The sequence below is a fragment of a genome, unplaced genomic scaffold (genome assembly GCF_019419815.1).
Source record: "Pyrus x bretschneideri cultivar Hongxiangsu unplaced genomic scaffold, Pyrus_bretschneideri_v1 Contig71, whole genome shotgun sequence".
Classification (NCBI taxonomy): Eukaryota; Viridiplantae; Streptophyta; class Magnoliopsida; order Rosales; family Rosaceae; genus Pyrus; species Pyrus x bretschneideri.
Genome location: NW_025999811.1, coordinates 983214 through 1006099, shown reverse-complemented (window position 1 = coordinate 1006099; position 22886 = coordinate 983214). Strand labels below are relative to the sequence as shown.

Here is a 22886-nt window from a genome sequence, read left to right as displayed (position 1 = left end):
TATTCCACTAGTGGGACTGTCGGAGCATGACATGCTTAGCATATGATTTGAACAAGGATTATCTCCCTTCTTTTTTCCTTCTCTTCTCTCCTCTTGTTTGAACGCTCAAGATTTCATCTTTGGAGAAAGAGAAAAAAAAAATACAAAGAGAGAGAGAGAAGAAGAAAAAACTGTGAGAGGAAGTGAGGGAGGAGAGGAAGTGAGGGAGGAGAGGAAAAAGGGAGGGACAGAATCCCCGATAGTTATAGAGATTAGGGAGAGAGAGTGCTTAAAAAGAAGAGATTGTTAATTATACCTGCTTTTAATATTTAAAATTAAAATTGATCGATGTGAGCAGGACAAATTGGTATTACAATATCTCGTTATTTTTAATACACTGGTTGAATTGAATTAAATTGTTACGGCAGACGAATTGAAGAACTGAAAATGGTATAATAATTTAGTTAGAAAGTTTAATTAATCACCATGTAGTGTCATTGAGTAAATCTTAGATGTTGATTACACTAATTGAGTAGGGCAGTGTTATTTCCCTCCGTTTTTTAATTTCACCAAGTTCAAATCCTACTCCCTTTAAATTAAACTAAATTAGAAAATATCGTCTTCTAAAATAAAAAAAATATTACTAAGTTCATCGTGCATAAAATCACAAAGTGTAAATGAACTAACACCGAACCGTGAGGTTGAAAATATGAATTGAAAGCCTCACAAACTGTAAATTTGGTATAATTTTATTACATAAAAACAAACTTTCATGCTCCAATGGTTATGCAACAATAATTCTTCTTTGCAAATGAATAATAGGGAGTTAATGTATAGGAAACAGAAGAGGCAGTATAAGTATTGCAGTTGGGTAGCTCAAATGGCAATCCTCGATCAAGCTCCCTTTATTTGACCTTAATTTCCAAACAACCTGAAATTATGCGGAGAAGAATTAATTTTCAGTTTATGCTGGCTTTAGGGAAAAGATTGAAAGCAAGCCGTTTGTGGCGATCTTACTCTTTACCTTTGCAATCGAGACTGTGAGCGCCTTGAGCTGCACATCAATCATTTGTTGTTAGTTTTGGATGAACAGTACAATGTGATTAGAGAAATAAGAGAGGTCATGTTAACAGATGCATTTTAGAACGATAAGCATGCATTTAACACGTGTTCATAAAGTTTCGTTGCTCAGGTTCACATGCCTTAATGTGGTCTGTGGTTTGGCAGTTGGCTTTGGCGCAGCTGGTTGCTCAGGTTCGTCACTTGGGACAGGCACATTCTTCACCTGCAACAATGCCGATGAAAATTAGGGTCGAAGTCTCGAGCTTAATAGAATGAGAAATAGATATGGGATGCATCCTATGTATAAGCATAATCTGTAACATACCAAGTTCCTATATTGGAGATTAAAGAACATCTGGATGTATCTTTGCTTTGCCTGTTTCTGCTCTTTGTTCAACTGCCTCCAGAAAGTATAAGTGCTCCCCATGTTCAACACCTTGTTTGCATATATCTTCCAAGTGTAGCTACAAAGTTTCGATAACTTGTTTTAAATTCCATGGAAAAAGATGTTGGTTTTTAACCAAATAAGTATGGATGCAGAGGTTGTGTATTTACCATTCGTATATGCGCTGCAAGCCTGCATTGGAAAATCTGTCCCAATATGCGGCATCAGTCTTGGACTTCTCAAAGAAATCAGCGATTTTGTTGCTTGCTTCATCTCCGTTGTTAGGATCAATATGGAAACCAGAGACCTCATCAACTATGATTTCAGCCGGGCCTCCTTGGTTGGTTGCAAAGGTGGGCAATCCACAGTTCATTGCCTCAATGACAGTCAGACCGAATGCTTCATACAGGGCAGGTTGCACAAAAGCTCCCCTTGTGTCAGCAATGCAACGGTAGAGCTCTCCATTTCGGTTCCTATCAGCCTGTGCTGCTATCCATCTGATCTGACCACTGAGTTGGTACTTCTCTATCAGTGTATGCATCTTCTTTATTTCAGCAATTTCTTCTCTATCTTTTGATTTCGAAGGGTCAAAGAATCCACCAACTACCACAAGGTTAACCAAATTTCTCAGCCTCTTGTTCTTCCCGTACCACTCAACCAACCCGGTAATGTTTTTAACAATATCCAACCTTGCCATTGAGAAGATGATAGGTTTCTTCCGGTCTACTAGAAATCCACTGTTCAAGAAAATGGTTCAGGTTGACGTTAGATTACTTTTGATTAGCATTTGAATTCTTAAAGAATGATTTGCTAGTCCAGGACTTACAGATGTTCACTGTTATCCTCTTTACTAAACAGTAGTTCTTCAATGGCAGGATAGAATGAAGTGAGCCGTTTCTGCTTCTCTGAGTAGGGGAAATATACAGACTGATCCGCCCCAGGAGCAGCGATGTTGAATTTGGGGTCAAATACATTGATGCCAGAAACAACTCTACAGAGCCCTGGGAGCGTAAATGCAGTATGACTTTCGTATTGTCCTGGTCTGTCTTTGCTGCAAAACAACATCCAAGTACATTATGGTGTAAACTGTAATGTAATCATTTAGTAAGGGTGTCCGAACATATGAATGCTGGTTAATTTTGCTAACCTTCCTGCAATTTCCTGGTATGTGCTTGCAATGACAAAATCTGTAGCATTCATTGAGATTGTGTCAGCAAGAAATTGGCATGAGAAGTGATACTTGGGATCTAACTCCTTCCAGTTGATGTCTGAATCTTCGTACTTGGTCTTCTCCAAAGCATGAGCAATAGTTGCCTGGTTTTAACGCGCTACGGGTTAGTAAATACAAAGTGGGAGAAAAATGTGTTACGGTTGTATCTATAAGATAAATTAACAGTGACCTGAGTTATCCCAAGTTTATTAGCCATGAGAGACGCCACCAAATTGCCATCTGTGTAGTTTCCAATAATAAGATCCGGCTTTCCTTCCATCAGATAGAGGATTTTGGCAGTCGCATCCTAGTAGTTTGAAACAAATGGAACAATTATTTTAGAGGAGAAAGTACATAAGGAGCAAAATCAATAATTGAGCACTCTAAAAGTATGAACTTAAATATCGATGGAAAACATGCCTGTGTAAACAACTCAAGATAGGGATAGATGTCAAAACGAGAAACCCAACGGCGTAGGATCCCCTTCTCTGTCCTAAATGGCACCCTAAGGATGTTAGAGTACTTGGTGCCATTGATTGGTTCCAACTCCTGGTTGCACTTAGTTCCCCTAGCTTCTGGTATGAGTCTTGTCACCTATTGTAGCCAGTGGTTAGATAATGTTAAATAAACCGAACTACCTTCCAACTTCCAAGCAAATCGTCCATAGTTGTATATGAAACATACCACAAGAATTTGAGGCTTCACAGTAAGTCCTTGTTGCTTAATTCTCAGGGTCAATTCTTCCTCCATAGCTTTCACTTGATCCAGAATGTAAACTACCTGTTTTCGATGGCAGATTCAAAAAATTTTGTCTCAGTAACGAATTCCATTTGCAAAGAGACTTAGCATATCGGATACAGTATTCAAATTAATACCTGCCCGCCCGTGTCTGGTAAGCCAAGAACATCCGCTTGGCCAAAGTAGCCATGGGGAGAGAGTATTACAACATTGAATATTGTGGGAAGCCTACTGAGAAACCTATCCATGTTCAATGGGTCTGGAGCTTGAAGTACTTCTGAAAGTATTTTCATCGTCTCCTGTGTTCTTTCTGCAGTGTCTCCCCACCCCTTCTCAAAGCCCCACTCCTGAAACCTGTAAATGACGCTCGGTTTCAGATTGCAAGTTACTTTACATGACACCGGCAAATAGAACATGAGAGGAAGAGTCACCTTAGTTCAAAATTTTGGAATGGTGTGTCCTTAGGAAGTGCTGAGAGGTACACTTCTGTTACAATCAGAGCCGCCTGAAGCTTCGAAGCCGTGTTGAGGGTCTCATTTAGAATAAGTTGCTGTAAATTCAAAATCACATAAACTATGTTTCAAACCTTATCATTAGAATGAAATTTGAGTTTCTCTGCATCAAATTTTATTTTTTGTCAAATTAAATTGCTGTGATTCCCATACTTCTCCATGATGGTGTAGTGAAACTAAGTAATCCACAAGGGGTTGTGCATTATCCAGTTTTCCAGCTAGCTTTGAAGTGGTGAACTTGGTAACATAATCGATTCCATTTCCGATCGAGGAAGATAGAGTCAAGTGAGGAGTAGAGAAATCAATTGCTCTAAAATCCACCTCCAATACATGTTCATCATTTGACCTGCAATGAAAAGCATATGGGGGTTAGGCTGGTTGGTGATTAGCGAAGGTAGTGTGCTCATCATCATCCCTTGCACCCAAAATCAAATCTCGCTCCCCGTAGATTTGAGTAATTTAGAATATCGTGTTGTAAAAAGGAAAAAAAACATGTACCATTTCTCATCACATAAAGCTTCTTTGTATTTCAAGAATTCTCGGACAGTGATAGCCTCAACTGCGAGATCCTCAGAGCTGACCTTAACAAATTCCCAATATCCTGGATCTAGTCTTATTGAAAAGACAACATGTGGAGGAACAACAACAGCTTCCTGTGGATTATATTAAGTAAACATCTCATTAAGTCAAAGGTAAAACCAATAATTATTTGTTTAACGAAAATTCTATGATGCTCTGGAGTATCCTATACCCTTGAGTTTTTAACCATTAAATTTTAGTTATTGTATTTTTAATTAACTAACGGTCTAACAGTTAAAAATTCTAGTTAGTCCCCCAAAATGAAAGAACATATATATATATAAAGAAGTGTGTAATTAGAAACCTGAGTTGAACACAATATATAGCCAAGAACACCCCCCAAAACTTGGGTTCTTTCATCCTTGTCATCTATGACTGCCTCCATTTCACTCATCAGATGGTGAAGCTTCATGATCCTTCTTCCTTGCTCGATGTACTTTGCAAAGCACCGCTTCATGTGGTACCGGCTCTGCCTCAGGGCGTCCGGCATGGTATCAGCTATGGAATCGGAGCGTTTGATGGCTGCTGCAGAAGCCATTTTTGTGTAAAATATTTTTCTTTTTAAAGAGGCAAAGGTTTCAAATGCTTAAAAGATGAAGCAGTTTGAGGGTTGCTGAGCTTATGTTTCTGCATTTATAGGCGGCTTTCGGAATTCATTACGTACGACGTATGCGATGCGGCTGGCTTGTTCATTGTTGCAGATTGCTTTTGGTTTCGTCAAGCGCTTTAGAAATCTGAACATTTTTTGCAAAAGAAAAGAATGTGATCTCTGTAAGTGAAGATATTCTGGTTTTGAAAAGTAGTGTTCATTCTCTCCCACGCAACTTACTGGTATCATTCTTTCCTTCTTTGTTTCTTCTTGTATTGGTTGGCACAAGAAAGAATCTCGAACGATGGTGTCTCCACGATACATAAGTAACAAAATTCGTTGGTTTCTGTGTAGTATTTGTAAAGGGGCAATACTTGGGACGAGTGAATTTTTGCTCGCCACCCTCAAATCATGGTAATGTTCACCGTTCTATTTATAACCGTTAAATAAGTTTGAATTTTGAGATTTGCGCTTATCCACTATACGAATTTTGAAATTCAAAATTATCTAATGGTTATAAATATGGTGGTAAGTATACACTATAATTTATGATGGTGAGCAAAAATACTCCAATTGAAGTAAAACGCCATCTATCTATTGCGTTTCGCCACTGCAGTGAAACGCCGTTTGCAATCAAAATAATTGGGTATTACAAACGAGCCCATATGCTCAAACCTAAAAATCAATTTATTTTTTGGGCTTTTCTTTTCAAAGCCCACAGCCCGATGAAAAGGAGGAGAAAATGTGACACAAGATCGAATAGGCCGACACCGACCGCTGATGGAAAGACACAAAAGATCAGCCGTACACCTGGCATTCGCCGCTACAATAAAAACGAAATTAGGGTTTCGAAGCAGTTCGCGAGGGCCTATAAATTCCAGTCCTTCCAACGACTTATTCATCTCTCTCCGCCTTCCAGCTGCGTTGTTATTGTGAGTATGTAGGATTAATTATACATTAGGGTTAGGGTTTTTAAAAATGGGCGTCGAATAAACTGATTACCATCGCCGTCATAACATTGGGCGCTGAGTATGAGCCGACGCCATAGTCATACGGGTTCTGTGAATAGTTGAGGGCCTTCTTGTTGTTTGTTCTCTCGCAGATTCGGACAAGGTTTTCGTCTTTCTATTTATTCTTCGTTTATTTTGCGTGCTTTTCCTAATTTTGTGTTGAAATTAGGGTTTTTGATATGGGGGTGGATTTGGGATTGAAGTGATGCTACTTTCCCCATATGATCGAAGCTGATTCAAACCTGTGCTATTTTTAATTTCCAAGCCAGAACTCTGATCTTTCCCAAATCTCCAAAATCCACCATCTTTAATTTTTTTTTGTCTCTTCTAAATTTCTTCTGTGTTTTTTAATTTAGTGTATGTTTTATGATACTGTTGTTGAAAAATGAAAAAGAAAAGATGGAAGTGATGATTATTTCCCCAAATGATCGAAGCTGAAATAACTGAGCGAATTATATCTCTGTATTGCGAGACCACCAAGCCAGGTGTATCTGATCCATCTTCTTTATTTGTTCTTAAGATTTTGCTCAGTTTTTTGTCCAAAACTCGACTGATATCAGTTTTGTTTTCTGAGTTTGGTTATGTTTTCTCAATTTTCCTTTGGACCTTTTTGATGGGTTTGATTTGGTTGTAATCATGGAGACTGCAATTTGTCAACCATATCGAAAATAGTGTGTAAAATTTTAGTTTGTCAATTCGTTGAAGGCTAGTCATTTGTGATTTGCTGAGACATATTGCGCAGCTATCAACAGCTGATTACAGCAGCACACGCAAAATGCAATGCTGAGTGCCTTTTAAGTTTTTCGACCGCCATGGGATCACTTCAATCATGTTGAGGTCCGTGGTTAATCTATCATCTAATCTAACAACAAAAACACCATCTTCCAACCAAGACACCAACAGGATCCTCTTTGGATCCTTTTGGCGAGGATGATGCAACAGGATCCTCTTTGGATCCTTTTGGTGAGGATGATGGTAATTTATAAATCGTGTTCGTTTATTGGACACCGAGCGATCAGTTTTTGTCAAGTACTGTTTATGTTTAGTTTTAAATAAAAATATTTAAAATGATTTATAAACGCATAATTTACGATAAACGAACACGATTCATGAATTTCTAGATCCTCGCAAAGAGAATCGGCAAGGATCCGAACTCAACAAGACAGAACTGAAACAATTTCGAGACCTTAATAATTACCTTACAAGTAACTACTGCTGTCTTTCATGTTCACTCTTTCTTCCTGAACAAGCCAAGCATTTCCATGTTGTTACCAAAACTCGAAATGGAAATGTCTCCGGTCCTCTTTATCACTAAAATCACAAGAACAACCCAAAGCTCCACGATGAATCCGAATGTCATACTTATGTACAAACCCATCTTTCCATTGCCTTCGCCGACTTCTTCAACTTTGCGGTCCTTACTATTGGATCCCGATAAACATTGGGTTGCCAATGGAAGACCGCAAAGTCCCGGATTTCCTTCGTATATGGTAAGATCATTAACTCACTCAGCTTGGACAACACTTACAAAGCCAAAGCAGCTTGGACACATGCCTATTTTACATGATCAAGCAAAGCTCTACACTATGCCCCATGACCATGACACGGTTTAGCTCCGTAATACGAAAATGATGTTTGAATCAAGGACATAATATTGAGCAAAAACGAAATTAACGATACAAGAAGCAAAGATGGAAGTGATGGTTATTAGTAAAAGATGCACAATTTTGTAGGAAGAGAAACCGAAAACCAGAGCCTTCCTATATCACAGTACTACTTATTTGACTTCAGATTAGGATAGTTTATTTTGATGTGTTGTGCAAATACAGTACTAGCTTTCTATGTGACTAATTGTTTGAATTTGATCAACCGCTGCCTAAGGTTCTCGCCTCAAGCGTCTACCCCTTGACTCGCTATTTAGTTATTTACAAGCAAAATATTACCCAGTATTTCACCAGAATTCCCCAATCTGAATGTATTCTCTTAATCACATCAAAACAAATAAATGAAATAAAGAAAGCAGAAGATTTTCATTTTTGGACCGAGTTGTTTTCATGAAAGAGATAACTTACAGTTTCATCACAATAAGAAATGGAATCAACCAGGATCTTCTTATAACTGAGCCTCCACTCCACAGCTAATCTCCACCTCTCCCTTGACTGCATACTACTTCTTTCTCCCTTCTGCACAACATTAGATTTGAAAGCACAAATCTCATCTCTACAAGTGGATGACAACTGATTGAGCTCCAAAGGGGACTCGAGATTTTGGATTTTGTCAATGGCACTTGATAACAAACGATCTTCTTCAAAAGATGTCGGCAGACTCTTCAAAATAGTGTTGCACTTCTTCGATATCCATGTCATGACATACATCTCATTTTGAATTGAGAGTTGGAGTCCTGAATAAACAAGATGTCCAACAGACCTTCGCTGGTTCTGTGGGGTTGCCCATAATCGCAAAGCTGACAGTAGAGCAAAAGATGGTTTCCCGCTCTGATGTATATACAATGACTCTTTAGGCCATGAACAGGACGAATATATTTCAGGTTCCAAAGGAATAAAAACTTTGTCATTTGGGTTTCCATTTAAGAGAAAGCCATAGTGCTCAAGAAGCTCCAGATTCGTGTATGATTCCGTAGCTTAAAAGGGCCTGCATACAATAAAGAAGTATCGGTTAGAAAAATCCAATTCAAGAACTAAAAAAAACCCTAATGAAACCAAATGGATCCCAGTAATCCTATACAAGGAAGTCATAACAAAGTTGAAGTAATATGCACTCATACAGCTATAAACATTTTTATCTTTTTTCACAACAGCACTACATAGATTCAGAAAGATAGCCTAGTTAACCAGCTAATGCAGAACAGTACTACTATCCCAAACCATATCCTGGATATTCCAAAGCACCTGCAGCCAGACTACTACTGTAACGTATAATTGGAAATTAAAAATCTGATCAAAATGAAAACCAAACCATCCACACCAGATTCTCTATTCAACCATCACCAAAAGCATGACTGCATCTTCCAAGCTTTTCTTCTTTTTACTATTTCCATTTTCACCTTTTCTAACCATTAAACTCTGGTTTTCCATGCTAACTCCAGACCACTAGCAAACTCTGAATTTTATTTTACTTCTTTTCTCTGTGTTTGGGTGAGGGATTTCCAAACTCCAAAGGGATTGAGTCCAAGTCAGTAAGGAATGGACCACAAAATGTGTAGAGTGGAGTTAGAAATGCACTTCATGAGCATTGCAAAGGCATGTATGAGGGATTTGTAAACTAGTCCTTCCAAGTCGTCATTTACAGATTCCTCTCATATACCTTTACTGCTCATGTGGTGCATTTCTAATCCCTCCTATTAACATTTTGTGATCCGTTCCTTGCTTGGCCTCGATACCTTGGAACTTCAAAATCCCATACCCAAACATAGCCTATAGGTTCTCTGATTGCTAAATTTTTAGTTATCTTCTACATCATAACCAATGGCAACACCCACCTTATGGTCTACATCAAATCAATCATAAACGCTTTACCAAGGTGGTTCACCATCTACCACAAATACTGTAAAAGTAAATATCAAGGTTTAGCGGATATCTTGAAGAAACAAAGATAGGTTAACCTAATAAATAACCTTAAATTTGCCAGTCAAAGTCAAACTATGTCAGAAATGTAAAAATGTAAAGCACTTTAGGATTCAGAGATTAGTTGAAACTGGAAGAGAGATGTAAATATTTCAATGTAGTAAGACATAGCCCACAAAACTAGAAGACAATGAGTACCTGGAAGCTATCATGCAGCAATAAATGATATCTTTAAGAGGAGACAAAAAAGAACATATTACCTGCTCCCCTTTTTTGTAGCTTTTCTTAGCATAGAAGCAATAGGCGTCCATACCCTTCTCAAACCCTCCATCAGTTAATCTTCGTGAATCAGAAGCGTCCACGTCCAGCGTACCAGAACTATCATCGTTCACCAAGTCATGCGTTGCATGCTCCATACTTTCACAACCAGAAGGCTCTTCTCCAGGTGCAGAATAATTAAATAAGTCTCCAACAGGACATAAGCACCCAGCTGCATCCCATGGTATATGCAACGTCCTTGAGGATATCTTTAAATAAGATAACAATTTAACAATTTGAAACATTGGAATATTAATTAAAAAACCAGAAGGTCCAACCATTACATGACAGTACTACTAAACAGTTCATTAAACCAACAAAACTGTACACCGTGAAACATGTGATTTAATAATGTGGATAACTCAGTCAGTGATATATAAGTGAAACTGATTGATCTGACAAATAAGATGTCACATTGAATATTGTAAATGACATGAAACATACAGATTTCTTGTTGTGAACTGAGAGAACAGAGAAAATAAAATGAAAGAGAGGCCGAAGAAAACAAAGAAACAAAACTAGAACAGAGAGATACATAGTTTGCATTACATTTTGGATACACTAATGTCTGTGTTCTCATTGTAGAAAACTCTGAATTCCTAATACAGTTGCTCCTTTGTGCACAAATCAATTTATTTATGACATGGACAATATGCCAAGAATGTTAAATGAATTCTGAAACTAGCGACTTAGACAATGGAAATTCATATGTATAATGTACATATATATATATATATTTAATATATGCAACCCTTACATCAGCTGTGGATATTTTGAATAAGCTAGACTTCCATTTAGCAGACAGTTAGCTACATGAGTTTACTTCCAGAGTATAGAATTCACATCGAGAAAATCTAAGCCGAGCATCAGAAGGTATAAGATCCTTGGTCAATTACTTTGTGGTTGGATGCGAAAGAAGTAGCCATACAGTCCTGTTCAATGCTTCTTAGTTTAATGCACCATTAAATTGGGAAACATATGATTTCCTATTGTTCTTGTTTTGGGTTTAAAAAAAGCCAAAACTCATCGGGGAATCTGTGATTTATCAATGTGAAAGGTTCCCAAATCATATACAATAATCCAAAATGTAATCTTTGAAACCCTATTAACGTATTTCATCTTTCATTAAAAGAAAAGGTGGGCAACTTCATGTCTGTGTACTCATTTTTAGAAAACTCTGAAACCCAAATATAGTTGCTCCTTTGTACACAGGCAATTCCGAAACTATAAGATACCTAAAACAAACTTACTGATATAACAGAATGGTTAAACGGAAAATTAATTCATTCAAACAATTATCTCAAACCCTAAGCACCATGATCATTCTCAAACCCGGGAAAGAGTGTATACTCACAGTTGCAGAAGCCCAAAGCCATGCCCGAATTGTCCGAAGTTGAGGCTTGAGCTTAAGTTGTTCCATGAGCGCATTAGCTTCTTTCCAATCATCCTCAGCCTTCAATGTGGCCTTTTCAGCAGCCCATTTAGCATCATCCACCTATAAATATTGCAAAAGAAAAATGTTTTAGCTCCTAAATCCCAACAACAAAAGGAAAACACACAGAAAAGTAAGTAAGCAGAATGCAACTGAACTTGCAGAGCTTGCTTCTCAAATTCACCAAAAGTTGCTAGAATGTCGTAGCTGCGAGGCAAATTCATCAGGTAAGGGTGCCACCATGAACTCTTCCCTTTCCCCATTTCATACAGTAAACAAACAGCCAATATCTGCATAGTATGAAAACGATAAAGGACTTTAATTTCACCAAAAACAAACAATTGGGTTTTTCAATTCAGCAAAAACATACAATTGGGTTATCAAAATTCAAAAAAATGAGTTCCAAAAAAAACCTGGGTAGGGGAGAGAGAGTGATGAGCATTGAGAGCAAGAGAGAGTTTGTCATCCTTCAGTGAAAGACTTGTGCTTGTCATCAAAGCGGACTTTGGAACTTTGAGAATTAACTCTCCTTCTGTAAGATCACGAGCAGCACTCAGACCTCTCCTGCAACATTTTTTCTGTGAGTTGTTGTGAGAGTAGAAAGTTGGTGAATTTACAGAGAGGAGAGGAGAGCGTGGATGTTAGTGCAGAAATTGCATACCCGCCGGAATCAGGAAAGAAGGAGACGGCGAGAGAGTGGCCCAAACACGAAGCTTGGCAACTGGTTGAGTCTGATATTCCAATTTCTGATGCCCATTTCAAAAGCCGTTGGAGATTTCCTTCTCCTTGCTCCATCTCCCACCAGCAGCGAACTGTTGGCAAACCTCAACGCTTGCTGCAATGGATCGGAATGCGGCTGTTAAAGACATGGGCTTTTGGAAAATAAATGGAAATAAACAATACTGATTTTTTTTTTTAAAATTAAAATTAATAGCTTTTTTTTTTATATTTATTTTAGAAAACTAACGAAAATGACTTGAAAATTTAGTTTTTAACCAAAATGATAAAATAAATGTGTAAGTAAATATTACCAAGAGTGACTTTTTAGGCTAAAAATGTCATAAACAGTATCATGAGTGTTTCATTAAAACTCTCTTTTTTGTTCACTCAAATTTTTTTCTTCTACCATGTAAATCTCATGATCTAGTGAAATTACGATTTAAAAATTAATCTTAAGAAGAGAGTGTTTTTTCCTTCCAATCAAGGTTTAGTCTGGTGGTCTTGGGTGATTTCACAATTAATGACATCGAGCAAGTTCCGTTACTTTTAGTTGAGTGATTTCAAGTTATAAAAAGGGCTCCATTTGAATTTTATAAAAAGCAGTCAAATAGTGAACTTAAAAAAATAATTAATCTTAAGAAGAGAGTGTTTTCTCCTTCTAATCAATTGGCTTGGTTGTGTCGGATGATCCGACAATTAACGTCGTTGAGCGAGCTTCGTTGCTTTTAGTTGAGTGATTCTCAAGTCATAATATTGGTGTTAATAATCTAGAAAATGTAAGTAATTTCCTTATATAAAGGGCTCCTTTTGAATTTTTTTTTTTTTTAAAGCAGTCAAATAGTGAATTAAAAAAAATAATCTTAAGAAGAGAGCGTTTTCTCCTTATAATCAATTGGCTTGCTCGTGTCAGGTGATTTCACAATTAACAACGTTGAGCAAAGTTCGTTCCTCTTAGTTGATTGATTCCTATATTATCTATCTTTTGTTTCTTTGAGACTCTTGTTCATCATCATATTGGTTGGCAGGGAGAATTCTCTTAATATATAACAGCATAGATTATTATTCTTATTAATTATTGTTGTTGTTGTTGATGTAAGGTGTTCATGCAACCACATATACAATAGCCCAATATAGACTTAGCAGGCCTACAAATTTAATTAAACAAACCACCATTAACCAAAAAAAAAAAAAAAAAACTACAAATTCTCACAAAGAGAGGACACCAACAGCTTATAAAGAAAAAAGAAGACTCTCAGAGCGACCCTAGGGGGATGTTGCTTCTTGTCCCGACTTTGATGTAGCAGACCTAAATTGTTTACATTTACAAGCCTATTTGTCACCTTCGCTATTAATGTCACAATTGTTGCCGCTATCGTTAAGCTGATCTACCTAGCGTAGCTATTATATATGTAGATTCAATACATTCGTAATTTACTAAACCTAAAAATGGATTCAAATAGAAAATACGTCGATATAACAAGATAGTTTGAATTCAAAACAATGAGTAACATGAGCAAAATATAGTTGGAACTTGAAACAAATGAGTAAGAGTACTAAGAGAGAAGCACATTGTTCATTAACCCAACAATCCAAATTCTCAGACCTGCACTAAGATGTATAAATATAATTATTGTTTGCTCTGTAATAAAATGACACATGCTATCAAGATTAATATCGTAATCAACCAAACCCTAATATTTATTTGCCTACTTTTAATCTCGCCTCCCTCCTTTTTGGCTTTTTCTCTTCCAACTTGTACTACAATTTTGGATTTCATATATTCTCCACATGCATCAATCATGCAAATTAGAGGCGGCCTTGGCCAATACGTATCTCCAAAAAGTAGTCAAAATAACTTTGATTTCCTAGCACTTTAATACTTCTGTTAGACGTTGATTTTTCTTTTCAGTTTTACACCTAAATTTGACTTTTATAACACTTTAATATTTCCGTTAAACTTTTCATCATGTTCTCTGTTAAGCGATGACGTGATATAACTTTGGTTCCCTAAATCTAAGCATTGTGTCTAGCTAATTCTAAACAAATATGGTAGACTAAAGTTAGGTTATGTTATCACTTAGTGCAGAACTTACAAAAAGCCCAATAGAGATATTAAAGTGTCAAAAAATCAAAGTTTAAGAATGAAACTGAGACGAATTTTTTTTAAAAGTAGCAAAGTATTAAAGATCACGTTACTCAAAGGTGATAAAGTAAGAATTACATGAAAAAATAAAAATATGATTGATGTGTAAATCTAACATGTGCGGAGGCAGAGAGTCGGCCGTTACTTATAATTTAAAAAGAAAATCGGACAAAAATATCTGTGAATAATTTAATTAAAAAAACTCAATTAATAACAAACTTTACAATCCTTTAGGCTTATAAACATTGAACAGTTTGCGTCCAAGTTGGACGCTGCTGGATCCGAGCTTGAAGATTCAAATAATATTCGCCCAATTGGCCATTGGCCGTCGCATTGGCGATTTGGGTTGTCTTCTTTCGTCGCCTTCATCCCCCCTTGACCGAAAAGGGAATTCAGAATTCATGCCATATTAACATCTGGTTGAAAGTTTTAACTTGCCATTGTTGCAGAGAAGTGAGAGAGACGATTCTTCTTCTTCTTCTTCTTCTTCTTCTTCTTTCCGTTTCGAATTGTGATATAGAGAGAGAGAGAGAGAGAGAGAGAGAGAGAGCATATGTGACATGATAAATGACATGAGCTGGTTTGAGAAGCTGCGTTGTAGTTGTTCTTCTTCCAATCTCAGCCGCATAATTGCAGGCCTTCTAATATTCATTCTTTGTCATTCTTTCCAATTAGTCTCCAAGATTCCTATACACCCTGAAAATTGAAACCCACAATTCCAAATTCCAAATTTTGTTTGAATTAATCATTCAATTAAAATTTCAATTCAATTCAATTCTTTTCGTTTCCCAATTTTCTTTTCAATTCCAAATTTCCAATGGACCCGAAGGATCCATTCTCTGCTGTATTATTTGATGGTATGCTTTCTGTCTTTGTATAATTTGAATTTCCATTTGAAAATTTGGGTTGTTATTTTTGAAAAAGTTTGTTGCTTTTGGTCTGAAAATTGTGATATTTGTGTTGAGTAGGCTCTGTTTCGTCTCACATTGGGAGGCAACAGAATGCATGCCCTTCTGTTATTGTTATTGGTGGTGGGATATCAGGGATTGCTGCTGCACGTATTCTCCATGATGCATCTTTTAAGGTCAGTGATCTGCAACTATTAGTGTTCTCTCTCTCTCTCTCTCTCTCTCTCTCTATCTCTCTCTCTGTGTATATGTGAATATGTTTAGACCCCTCAGGAATGATTGAAAAATTGTTGTATCTTGCTTGATTTCAGCAATGTCTTAACTTTATGTCATCATTTTCTCAGGTGATTTTGCTCGAATCACGGGACAGACTTGGTGGCCGGATTCATACGGACTACTCATTTGGTTGTCCAGTCGATATGGGAGCATCATGGTAACTTCATTGCTTTTAGTTCTGAGTATTTGAGGACCTCCCTTTTTTTGGTTGTTTTTTTTATAGTTTTACATTCTTGTTACCAAATTGGTTGGTTAATATAGTTGTACATGTTAATGAACAAATTTCCTGCTGTTTGATTAGTTTAATTTGGTTCCCGTGGCATTAGTTTATGTTTCATTGTTTAATTTGTATGCTTTATGCTGTATTTGAATCCTTTCTGCTGTTTGATTGAGATTATCTCCTGTTCCATTGCATAGAATCCTATTAACATGAAAAGGGTTAGAAATAAACAATTTACACTTAATGTGGCTTTTCCTAGGTTATGAGCATTACTCTTGGAAATTAGTTCTACTTATTCTTTAAGCATAGAAGCTCGTTATTGGTGGTGGGCTGGGGCTTAGCGGCTAGGTGGGTGCCTAGGAGGACTAGAGCGGATTTAAGTAAATCTATTATATTTTTCCCTCGTCCATTGTATTCATCAGCATGAACTCTGCTTCTTTTATTATAAATTGGGTCTTGGAGTATGTATGCTTCTCTCAGTGTTGAAAGGAATCCTTTTTACTAAAAGTTATAATTAAAGGTTTTAAAATGCTGCTGTCGCTTCCAGTTGTGCATTGCATTTGAAGAACTGAAGAAGATTAACTTAGGTTGAAGCTAATAGTATAATACTGTCTTCAATTTTATTTCAGGCTACATGGTGTTTGCAACGAGAATCCTTTGGCTCCACTGATACGCCGCTTAGGACTTACTCTATACCGTACGAGTGGCGATGACTCTGTGTTGTATGACCACGATTTGGAAAGGTAATCATATCATTGATTAAGTTACTATTTTTCTGACTGGACTTTGGATTTATGCTCGTAAATGTGTTGCACACAAGTTTTAAGAGGTAGAAGTGTCTTCCTTTTATCTACTTGATATAGATTTATTTAATCATAGGATGTGTAAACCATTGGGAAAGTTCCATTTGATGTCATTAGAACTGATATAAGTACTCTCAATGTTTCACATAACTCCGTTAAATTCCTATTTTGTTTTTAGCAATTTTCATCTTTGAAGCAGCGGAAAAAATTGAATTCAGGCCTTATCTTTTGCATTCTTTAAAATTTTATCTTCCACAGAATCATGCCATGACATTTTCCTTTGTAATAATTTTAATATTGAGTCTGAACTATTGTTTTACCTTCCAGCTTTGCACTTTTTGATACGGATGGCTGCCAAGTTTCTCAAAAGATAGTCGTTGAAGTTGGTGATACTTTCACGAAAATTCTCAAAGAGGTAGAATCTTTAAACTGCAATCCGGGTGCTTTGATTTTCTGGTTAATTATGAATCTAGCTCTGATGGAATCTGCAAACAAACTTTTATCGGTTTATTTCTCTAGACTGAGAAAGTAAGGAATGAGCATACCGATGACATGTCCGTTTCTCAAGCAATTTCTGTTGTGATGGATAGGCATCCTGAATTAAGGTATTGGAAACAAAGTAAATTAGGACACATTTTATTGTATTATGCTTCATTGTTTGATCTGTTAGTCTTACTGATTTAACTCCCACCATATGTAGACAAAACGGACTTGCTCACGAAGTGTTACAATGGTACATATGTCGAATGGAAGCGTGGTTTGCTGCAGATGCAGATGTAATATCACTAAAAAACTGGGATCAGGTTAGTTCAATATCTCCTTACAAGTGATGCCTCTGTGGTAATTACCTTGCGAGAGATCTCTTTAATGGGGAATGAATTGTTTCGGCCGGGTAATCATGATGCATTTAAGTCTAGGTACCTTTGAGTTATCTATTCATGAAGGCTTACAAGTTGAGGGTACTTGTTACACAGGAGCATGTTCTATCCGGTGGTCATGGACTTATGGTGCAAGGGTATGACCCAATAATAAAGGCTCTTGCAAAAGATATTGATGTACGCTTGAATCACAGGTATGTGTGCATGTACCATAATTGACAAATGCGTTTACTTAAGTTGGCATGGGTGTATTGTGAGTCTGCAAACAAAAAAATTGGCATAATTCCCTTTGTGGTAGCAATATATATACATTTTGTTGAGGTCAAAGACATTAAATCGGATTCTGAACTTTCATCTTTGCTGTGATGTTCTTAGTTATGTTTTTCTTAACGCCCCTCCTTCCTAGATCTTTCTGCCACCATTGGTTCTCAAATTATAAAATTAGCTTGTTCATTCCTTGACAAGCTTTGTTACATGGATTAGCTTTATCATTTTGTGTGTATAGCTTCCAAGGTTTACATTAGATTTTGAATATATATAGTTTCGTTAGGGCCTACAATTCCAAAGACTCGGGCTTCTTTGAGTTTGGGTTGTACTTCAACTTTGCTCGAATTTACTGGGTGATGACTAGAATATGGTGGCTGGTTCGCTGGTTTTGCCTAATTCCACTCCATCTTCAGTCCTAACAGATACAGATAGGATATAATTTTGAAATATGCAATCTATATTATTACAGTATTGGCTCTCCAAAGAGATATTTGACACTAGAGTCTTCTATGCAAGACAATTTCTTCGATTTTTTTTATTCTACCAAATACGCCTTAAGATAAATACAACTCTTATCTCTAAGAAGAGAGCTGGTAAAACAGTCGAAACAGAAGCCTATGGCATATCAGTATGACTGCCCCAGCCTCAAAGCTCAGATGGTGTCGTACGTTGGTTATGATAGTTTTTTAAGTCTGGATGGATGAATAATACAAAAGTTTGTATTTTCTTCTCTCTTCACTTCAAGAGAATACGTTGATAGTTTGATTATTGCAATGGTTTATTTAACGACAAATTTAGGTTTCTTCTACTCAGTATTACCAATCCTTTTGTGAACGTATCCTTTTTGAGTTTAGGGTGCAACTTCTTATAATAACTTATGCTTTTTGAGTTCTCAAATGTAAGATAAGTAAATTAAGAAGTGCACACATTCTTAGGGAAGACTATGTTTTTAATTTTTGCGATTCTTGATAATCAGGGTGATAAAGATACTAAATGTGTCTAACAAGGTGATGGTCACAATTGAGGACGGAAGAAACTTCATTGCAGATGCTGCTATAATAACAGTACCCCATGGGATTCTTAAAGCCAAGTTGATTGAGTTCGTACCCCAGTTGCCTGAGTGGAAGGTTGCTGCAATTTCTGATCTCGGTGTGGGCAATGAAAACAAAGTTGCCTTACGGTTTGAGAAAGTTTTCTGGCCAAATGTAGAGCTCTTGGGCATTGTTGCACCAAATTCTTTTGCGTGTGGTTATTTTCTCAATCTTCACAAGGCCACAGGCCATCCGGTCCTCGTTTACATGGCTGCTGGAAGGTTTGCGTATGACCTTGAAAAACTAACGAATGATGCTGCCGTTAATTTTGTGATGTTGCAGCTTAAGAAGATGTTGCCTGATGCCACTGAACCGGTAAGTTCTTCGTTTCCAGATATTTCTCAGTTTTTGGTCATCTTTTTATTTTCTCAAATTTGTACCATAGGTAACTGAAAAAAAGCGACAGTCCCTAAGCAGTCAGCCAGCAGGATTAAATTTCTTCTCAATGCCGGTGCTCAGGAGTCTACTCATATGAAAATTTGTGGACTTACCTTTTACTGGTCTCTATTTAACAGGTTCAATATCTGGTATCACGATGGGGAACGGACCTGAATTCTCTTGGATGTTACTCGTTGGATTTGGTTGGAAAGCCAGGAGATATATATGAGAGGCTTCGGGCACCTTTGGGTAATCTCTTTTTCGGTGGGGAAGCTGTTAGCATGGACCACCAAGGATCTGTACACGGAGCTTACTCGGCAGGAGTTATGGCTGCTGGGAACTGTCAGCAGCATCTGTTGCAGAAACTCGGTAATTTGGAGACCCTTCAGCATGCTTACCTTATGGAAGAAGTGCTTGAAGCAGCAACAGTTCCCCTCCAAATCTCAAGGATGTGAACCATTTTCTGATACTTCAGACATGAAAGATAGGATTTACAATTTCAAAGTTGTTGATCTAATTTAATCTTTTGGATTTATCAAGGAACCCTCATTAACTTGCAATGTTTTGAGATGTTTTAGTAAACTTACAACCGGGTCAAGGAAAACCCGAAGACCCGAGCTCCGCCTCTACCTTTTCTCCTCTCTTTAACTTTTGTTTCATCACCTCACTCCTCAGTGCTGCTTTCCTCTTAACAAATGCGTGCATGTCGAGTTCGACCTCCCATGGAAGTGCGAGAACGAATGGTACATTAGTATAAAGTCATAAACGAATGGTACATTAGTATAAAGTTGTTGATATAACATGAACGATACAGTTGTTGATATGACGTCAATATTCGATATCAATATCCTTATTTACATCATTCGCATTACTGTGGGTACTCTAGTTGGGCGTTGTGACCGTTTGTAATATAAAACCAACTTTAACCTCTTTTTTTTTTTTTTTTTTAACAAGCGATATTATACTAGACTCCAAATTCTTTGGTAGCAAACATAGAGAGAAAAAGATGACACTAGTTTGAAGCCCTGGTTTACTGCTGTTGAGCGATTAGCGTACCAAATTCTTTGGTAGGCCTATATATCGTAGTTTTTGCAGTGGAACTATGTATAAAGAAAGAAGTAGATTAAATTTAAAGGGGCTTGGAGATTTTAGCCTATGAACCAAAGAGAGGCGCGATGACGTTGTTTAAAAACTGCATAGGTTTCTTTATGTGTAAGCTACAACAATGACTACAATTTTATGCTACATGTAAAGTCTCACGAGATCTCTGATCTGTTATGCACGTTAACTATTAATAACATAAAGTCTTTCATTGATTTCTAACTTCTCACTAGTTTAGCGGATGCTTTTGCTAATTTTGGTGTGATGAATAGTAATTTTACGTGGTGGGATTTTATACCAGATTTTGCTTCCATTCTTCCGTTTGAGCTCATGAGGAGTAGATTGATGAAAAGGAGGTGAATATTGGCAGTGAAATATGAGTAGCAAAAAAAATGCAAGTGATTGAAGCTGAAGAATTCTTGATCCATAAAATATGGCTTTCATTAATTGTTTTTTGCAGGTATTGGTCTAGTTCCCCTGCTTGTTTTACTTTTGTTTTTTCTTCATATTATTAATAAAATCTAGCAAAGGGGGACAAGCAGTGGGTTTTCTGGGTGCAACGGTCCTTTCTTTTTTGGGGGAGGGTTGGTGCCTCATACATAATTGTCACATCCCAACCCGGGGAGGACCACTTCCCGGGCCCGATCCACCACCATAGCACGATATTGTCCACTTTGGGCCCCGACCACGCCCTCACGGTTTTGTTTCTGGGAACTCACACGAGAACTTCCCGATGGGTCACCCATCCTGGGAGTGCTCTCGCGCGCTACTCGCTTAACTTCGAAGTTCCTACGGAACCCAAAGCCAGTGAGCTCCCAAAATGCCTCGTGCTAGGTAGGGATGTGAATATACATTTAAGGATCAGTCCCCTAGGTGATGTGGGATGTTACATAATTGTTGGCAAAGAGTTAACATTGCCTAATCCTTCTCTATACAAAAAATAATTAAAAAAAAAAAATCACTTTCCTTGAATGACATGTACAATGAAGGGCATATTGGTAACCGAATGCAAATCTGAAATGATTTGTAGAGAATTAGTCTGAGACCAACAATTAGAAAACCACGATTCAACCACCAAAGTTACATAACTATAAAACACAAAAAATCCGACATTCAGTTTATGCAACTCATTGAAGGTTGAACTGAATATAAAAACTCCCATAGTTATGAGAAGTAGTCCAACTCTTTATAAACTCAAGCAAAATCTATTCTCTCATCAATCTGGAATTCATTTTCAACAATGTTTTTATAGTTGGCAGCTAGTCGGGCATCAAACGACACCACTATGTGCAAACCAAGACGATCTACTTAATTAATATGAATGAGAAAAACAAACGATAAACATAGTGCCTATTGTAAGGGACTAATTATAAAAATAAAAAATAAAAACAAAAAAATAAAAAACTGTACAAAATAATTAATTATTAAAAAATATTGTTTATATGACAAAAATACCCCTGCATTATTTTTTGTTACTTTTGAACTTTTTTGTTTGGGGAGCATTTTTGTCCAAATATTTTTGGTGAAGCCTTGACCCCAAAGGAGTCTACTGGCTTTATATATACAGATACAGATACGTGCCATCCAATACTAGTAATACGTCTGCATAAAATCCACATTAAAAATTAAATGTGCTTAGTTCTTCAAAGTTCAAAGGAATTTCAAAGGTTTTTGGTAAGGTCAATGTTTGCTCACTCTATTTTATTAATTTGCATATGGATATCATGCATGCCGACAAGATATTGTTCTTAATCCGATTCCAATTTTTCAAATGGAGCAGATGCCAAACGTGAAGTGGTTAATTTAAACGTATAACAATCGATCAGTCAGGGGATGATTATAAGCAGACAAAACCTTGTCGTTAAAACAAATAAATAAAATAACAACTACAATCAAGTCATTTTGTTTATAATTCATATCATAGGGATTTGACGAAGAACAAAATGTTAGTTGTCAACTACATGATCCACTCCCCCTCTTCCTTTATCCATGCTTAAAGCCGAAAGCACGTAAGATAAATTTACACATGCAGAGTTTAGATAATAAAAAAGAGGAAAATAAAAAAAAATATGATCCCTAGTCAAGTGCGGAAGTCATATCAATAACTCATTCATTCTCTTTAGGCTATCTGTGATCTAATAGTTAAAAACTAAAAGTTATAAAGTTAAATTTACTCAAAGTAAAATTTAACTTCAAATGTTATGTCATCCTTGATGCACAACAAATAAGAAACAAATAAGAATCAAATAGGGTAAAGTACAAAAAACTACCTTAACTATTGCGGTCATGACAATTTCATACCTCATCTTTTAAAATTGACAATGTCATACCGCATCTTACGAATTTGTGACAATGTCATACCTCCGTCAATTTTTCTGTTAGTTTTTCTGTTAAATGCTGACGTGGCAATAGACGGGGACCACTTTCTATTAAAAAATTAATAAAATATTATTAAAAACTAAAAAAAAATATTTAATATTTTTTAAATATTAAAATAATAAATAAAAATAAAATTAAAAAAAAAGTGTAAAGTACAAAAAAACTACCTTAACTATTCGGATCACGACAGTTTCATACCTCATCTTTTAAAATTGACAATGTCATACCGTATCTTACGAATTTGTGACAATGTCATACCTCCGTCAATTTTTCTGTTAGTTTTTCTGTTAAGTGCTGACATGACTTGATTTGTGACCTACTTTC

The 22886-nt window shown here is 36.7% G+C and overlaps 3 protein-coding genes, 1 non-coding gene and 1 pseudogene across 4 annotated transcripts; 3 read left to right on the top strand and 2 right to left on the bottom strand.

Annotated features, from left to right (window-relative positions):
* Nucleotides 1–657: 657 nt before the first annotated feature.
* Nucleotides 658–5093, bottom strand: LOC103959924 (sucrose synthase 5). Its single transcript, XM_009372304.3, has 15 exons — nt 4770–5093; nt 4385–4539; nt 4040–4232; nt 3806–3924; nt 3512–3728; nt 3321–3416; nt 3057–3230; nt 2827–2943; nt 2574–2740; nt 2253–2477; nt 1597–2163; nt 1367–1505; nt 1182–1264; nt 1004–1033; nt 658–910 (listed from the first exon to the last, which is right to left on the bottom strand). Exons 1-15 carry the CDS (start codon nt 5001–5003, stop codon nt 895–897), a joined length of 2532 nt encoding a protein of 843 aa, XP_009370579.2. The 5' UTR covers nt 5004–5093; the 3' UTR covers nt 658–894.
* A 1167-nt stretch (nt 5094–6260) lies between these two features.
* On the top strand, nt 6261–6346 carry LOC125472725 (annotated as a pseudogene).
* Nucleotides 6347–6463: 117 nt separating this feature from the next.
* On the top strand, nt 6464–6564 carry LOC125472722. The gene has a single exon (XR_007254645.1). It is a non-coding gene; the product is annotated as a small nucleolar RNA Z103 (small nucleolar RNA).
* Nucleotides 6565–8070: 1506 nt separating this feature from the next.
* LOC103959926 (protein SET DOMAIN GROUP 40) lies at nt 8071–12260 on the bottom strand. The gene is given in 7 exon segments (XM_009372306.3): nt 8071–8697; nt 8699–8716; nt 9909–10175; nt 11321–11461; nt 11557–11688; nt 11812–11962; nt 12060–12260. Coding segments are annotated over 7 exon segments (1446 nt in total). The 5' UTR covers nt 12194–12260; the 3' UTR covers nt 8071–8094.
* Nucleotides 12261–14976: 2716 nt separating this feature from the next.
* On the top strand, nt 14977–19711 carry LOC103959927 (probable polyamine oxidase 4). Its single transcript, XM_009372308.3, has 10 exons — nt 14977–15118; nt 15230–15345; nt 15514–15602; nt 16295–16408; nt 16796–16883; nt 16988–17073; nt 17169–17271; nt 17443–17540; nt 18590–19019; nt 19220–19711. Exons 1-10 carry the CDS (start codon nt 15079–15081, stop codon nt 19535–19537), a joined length of 1482 nt encoding a protein of 493 aa, XP_009370583.2. The 5' UTR covers nt 14977–15078; the 3' UTR covers nt 19538–19711.
* Nucleotides 19712–22886: the final 3175 nt, after the last annotated feature.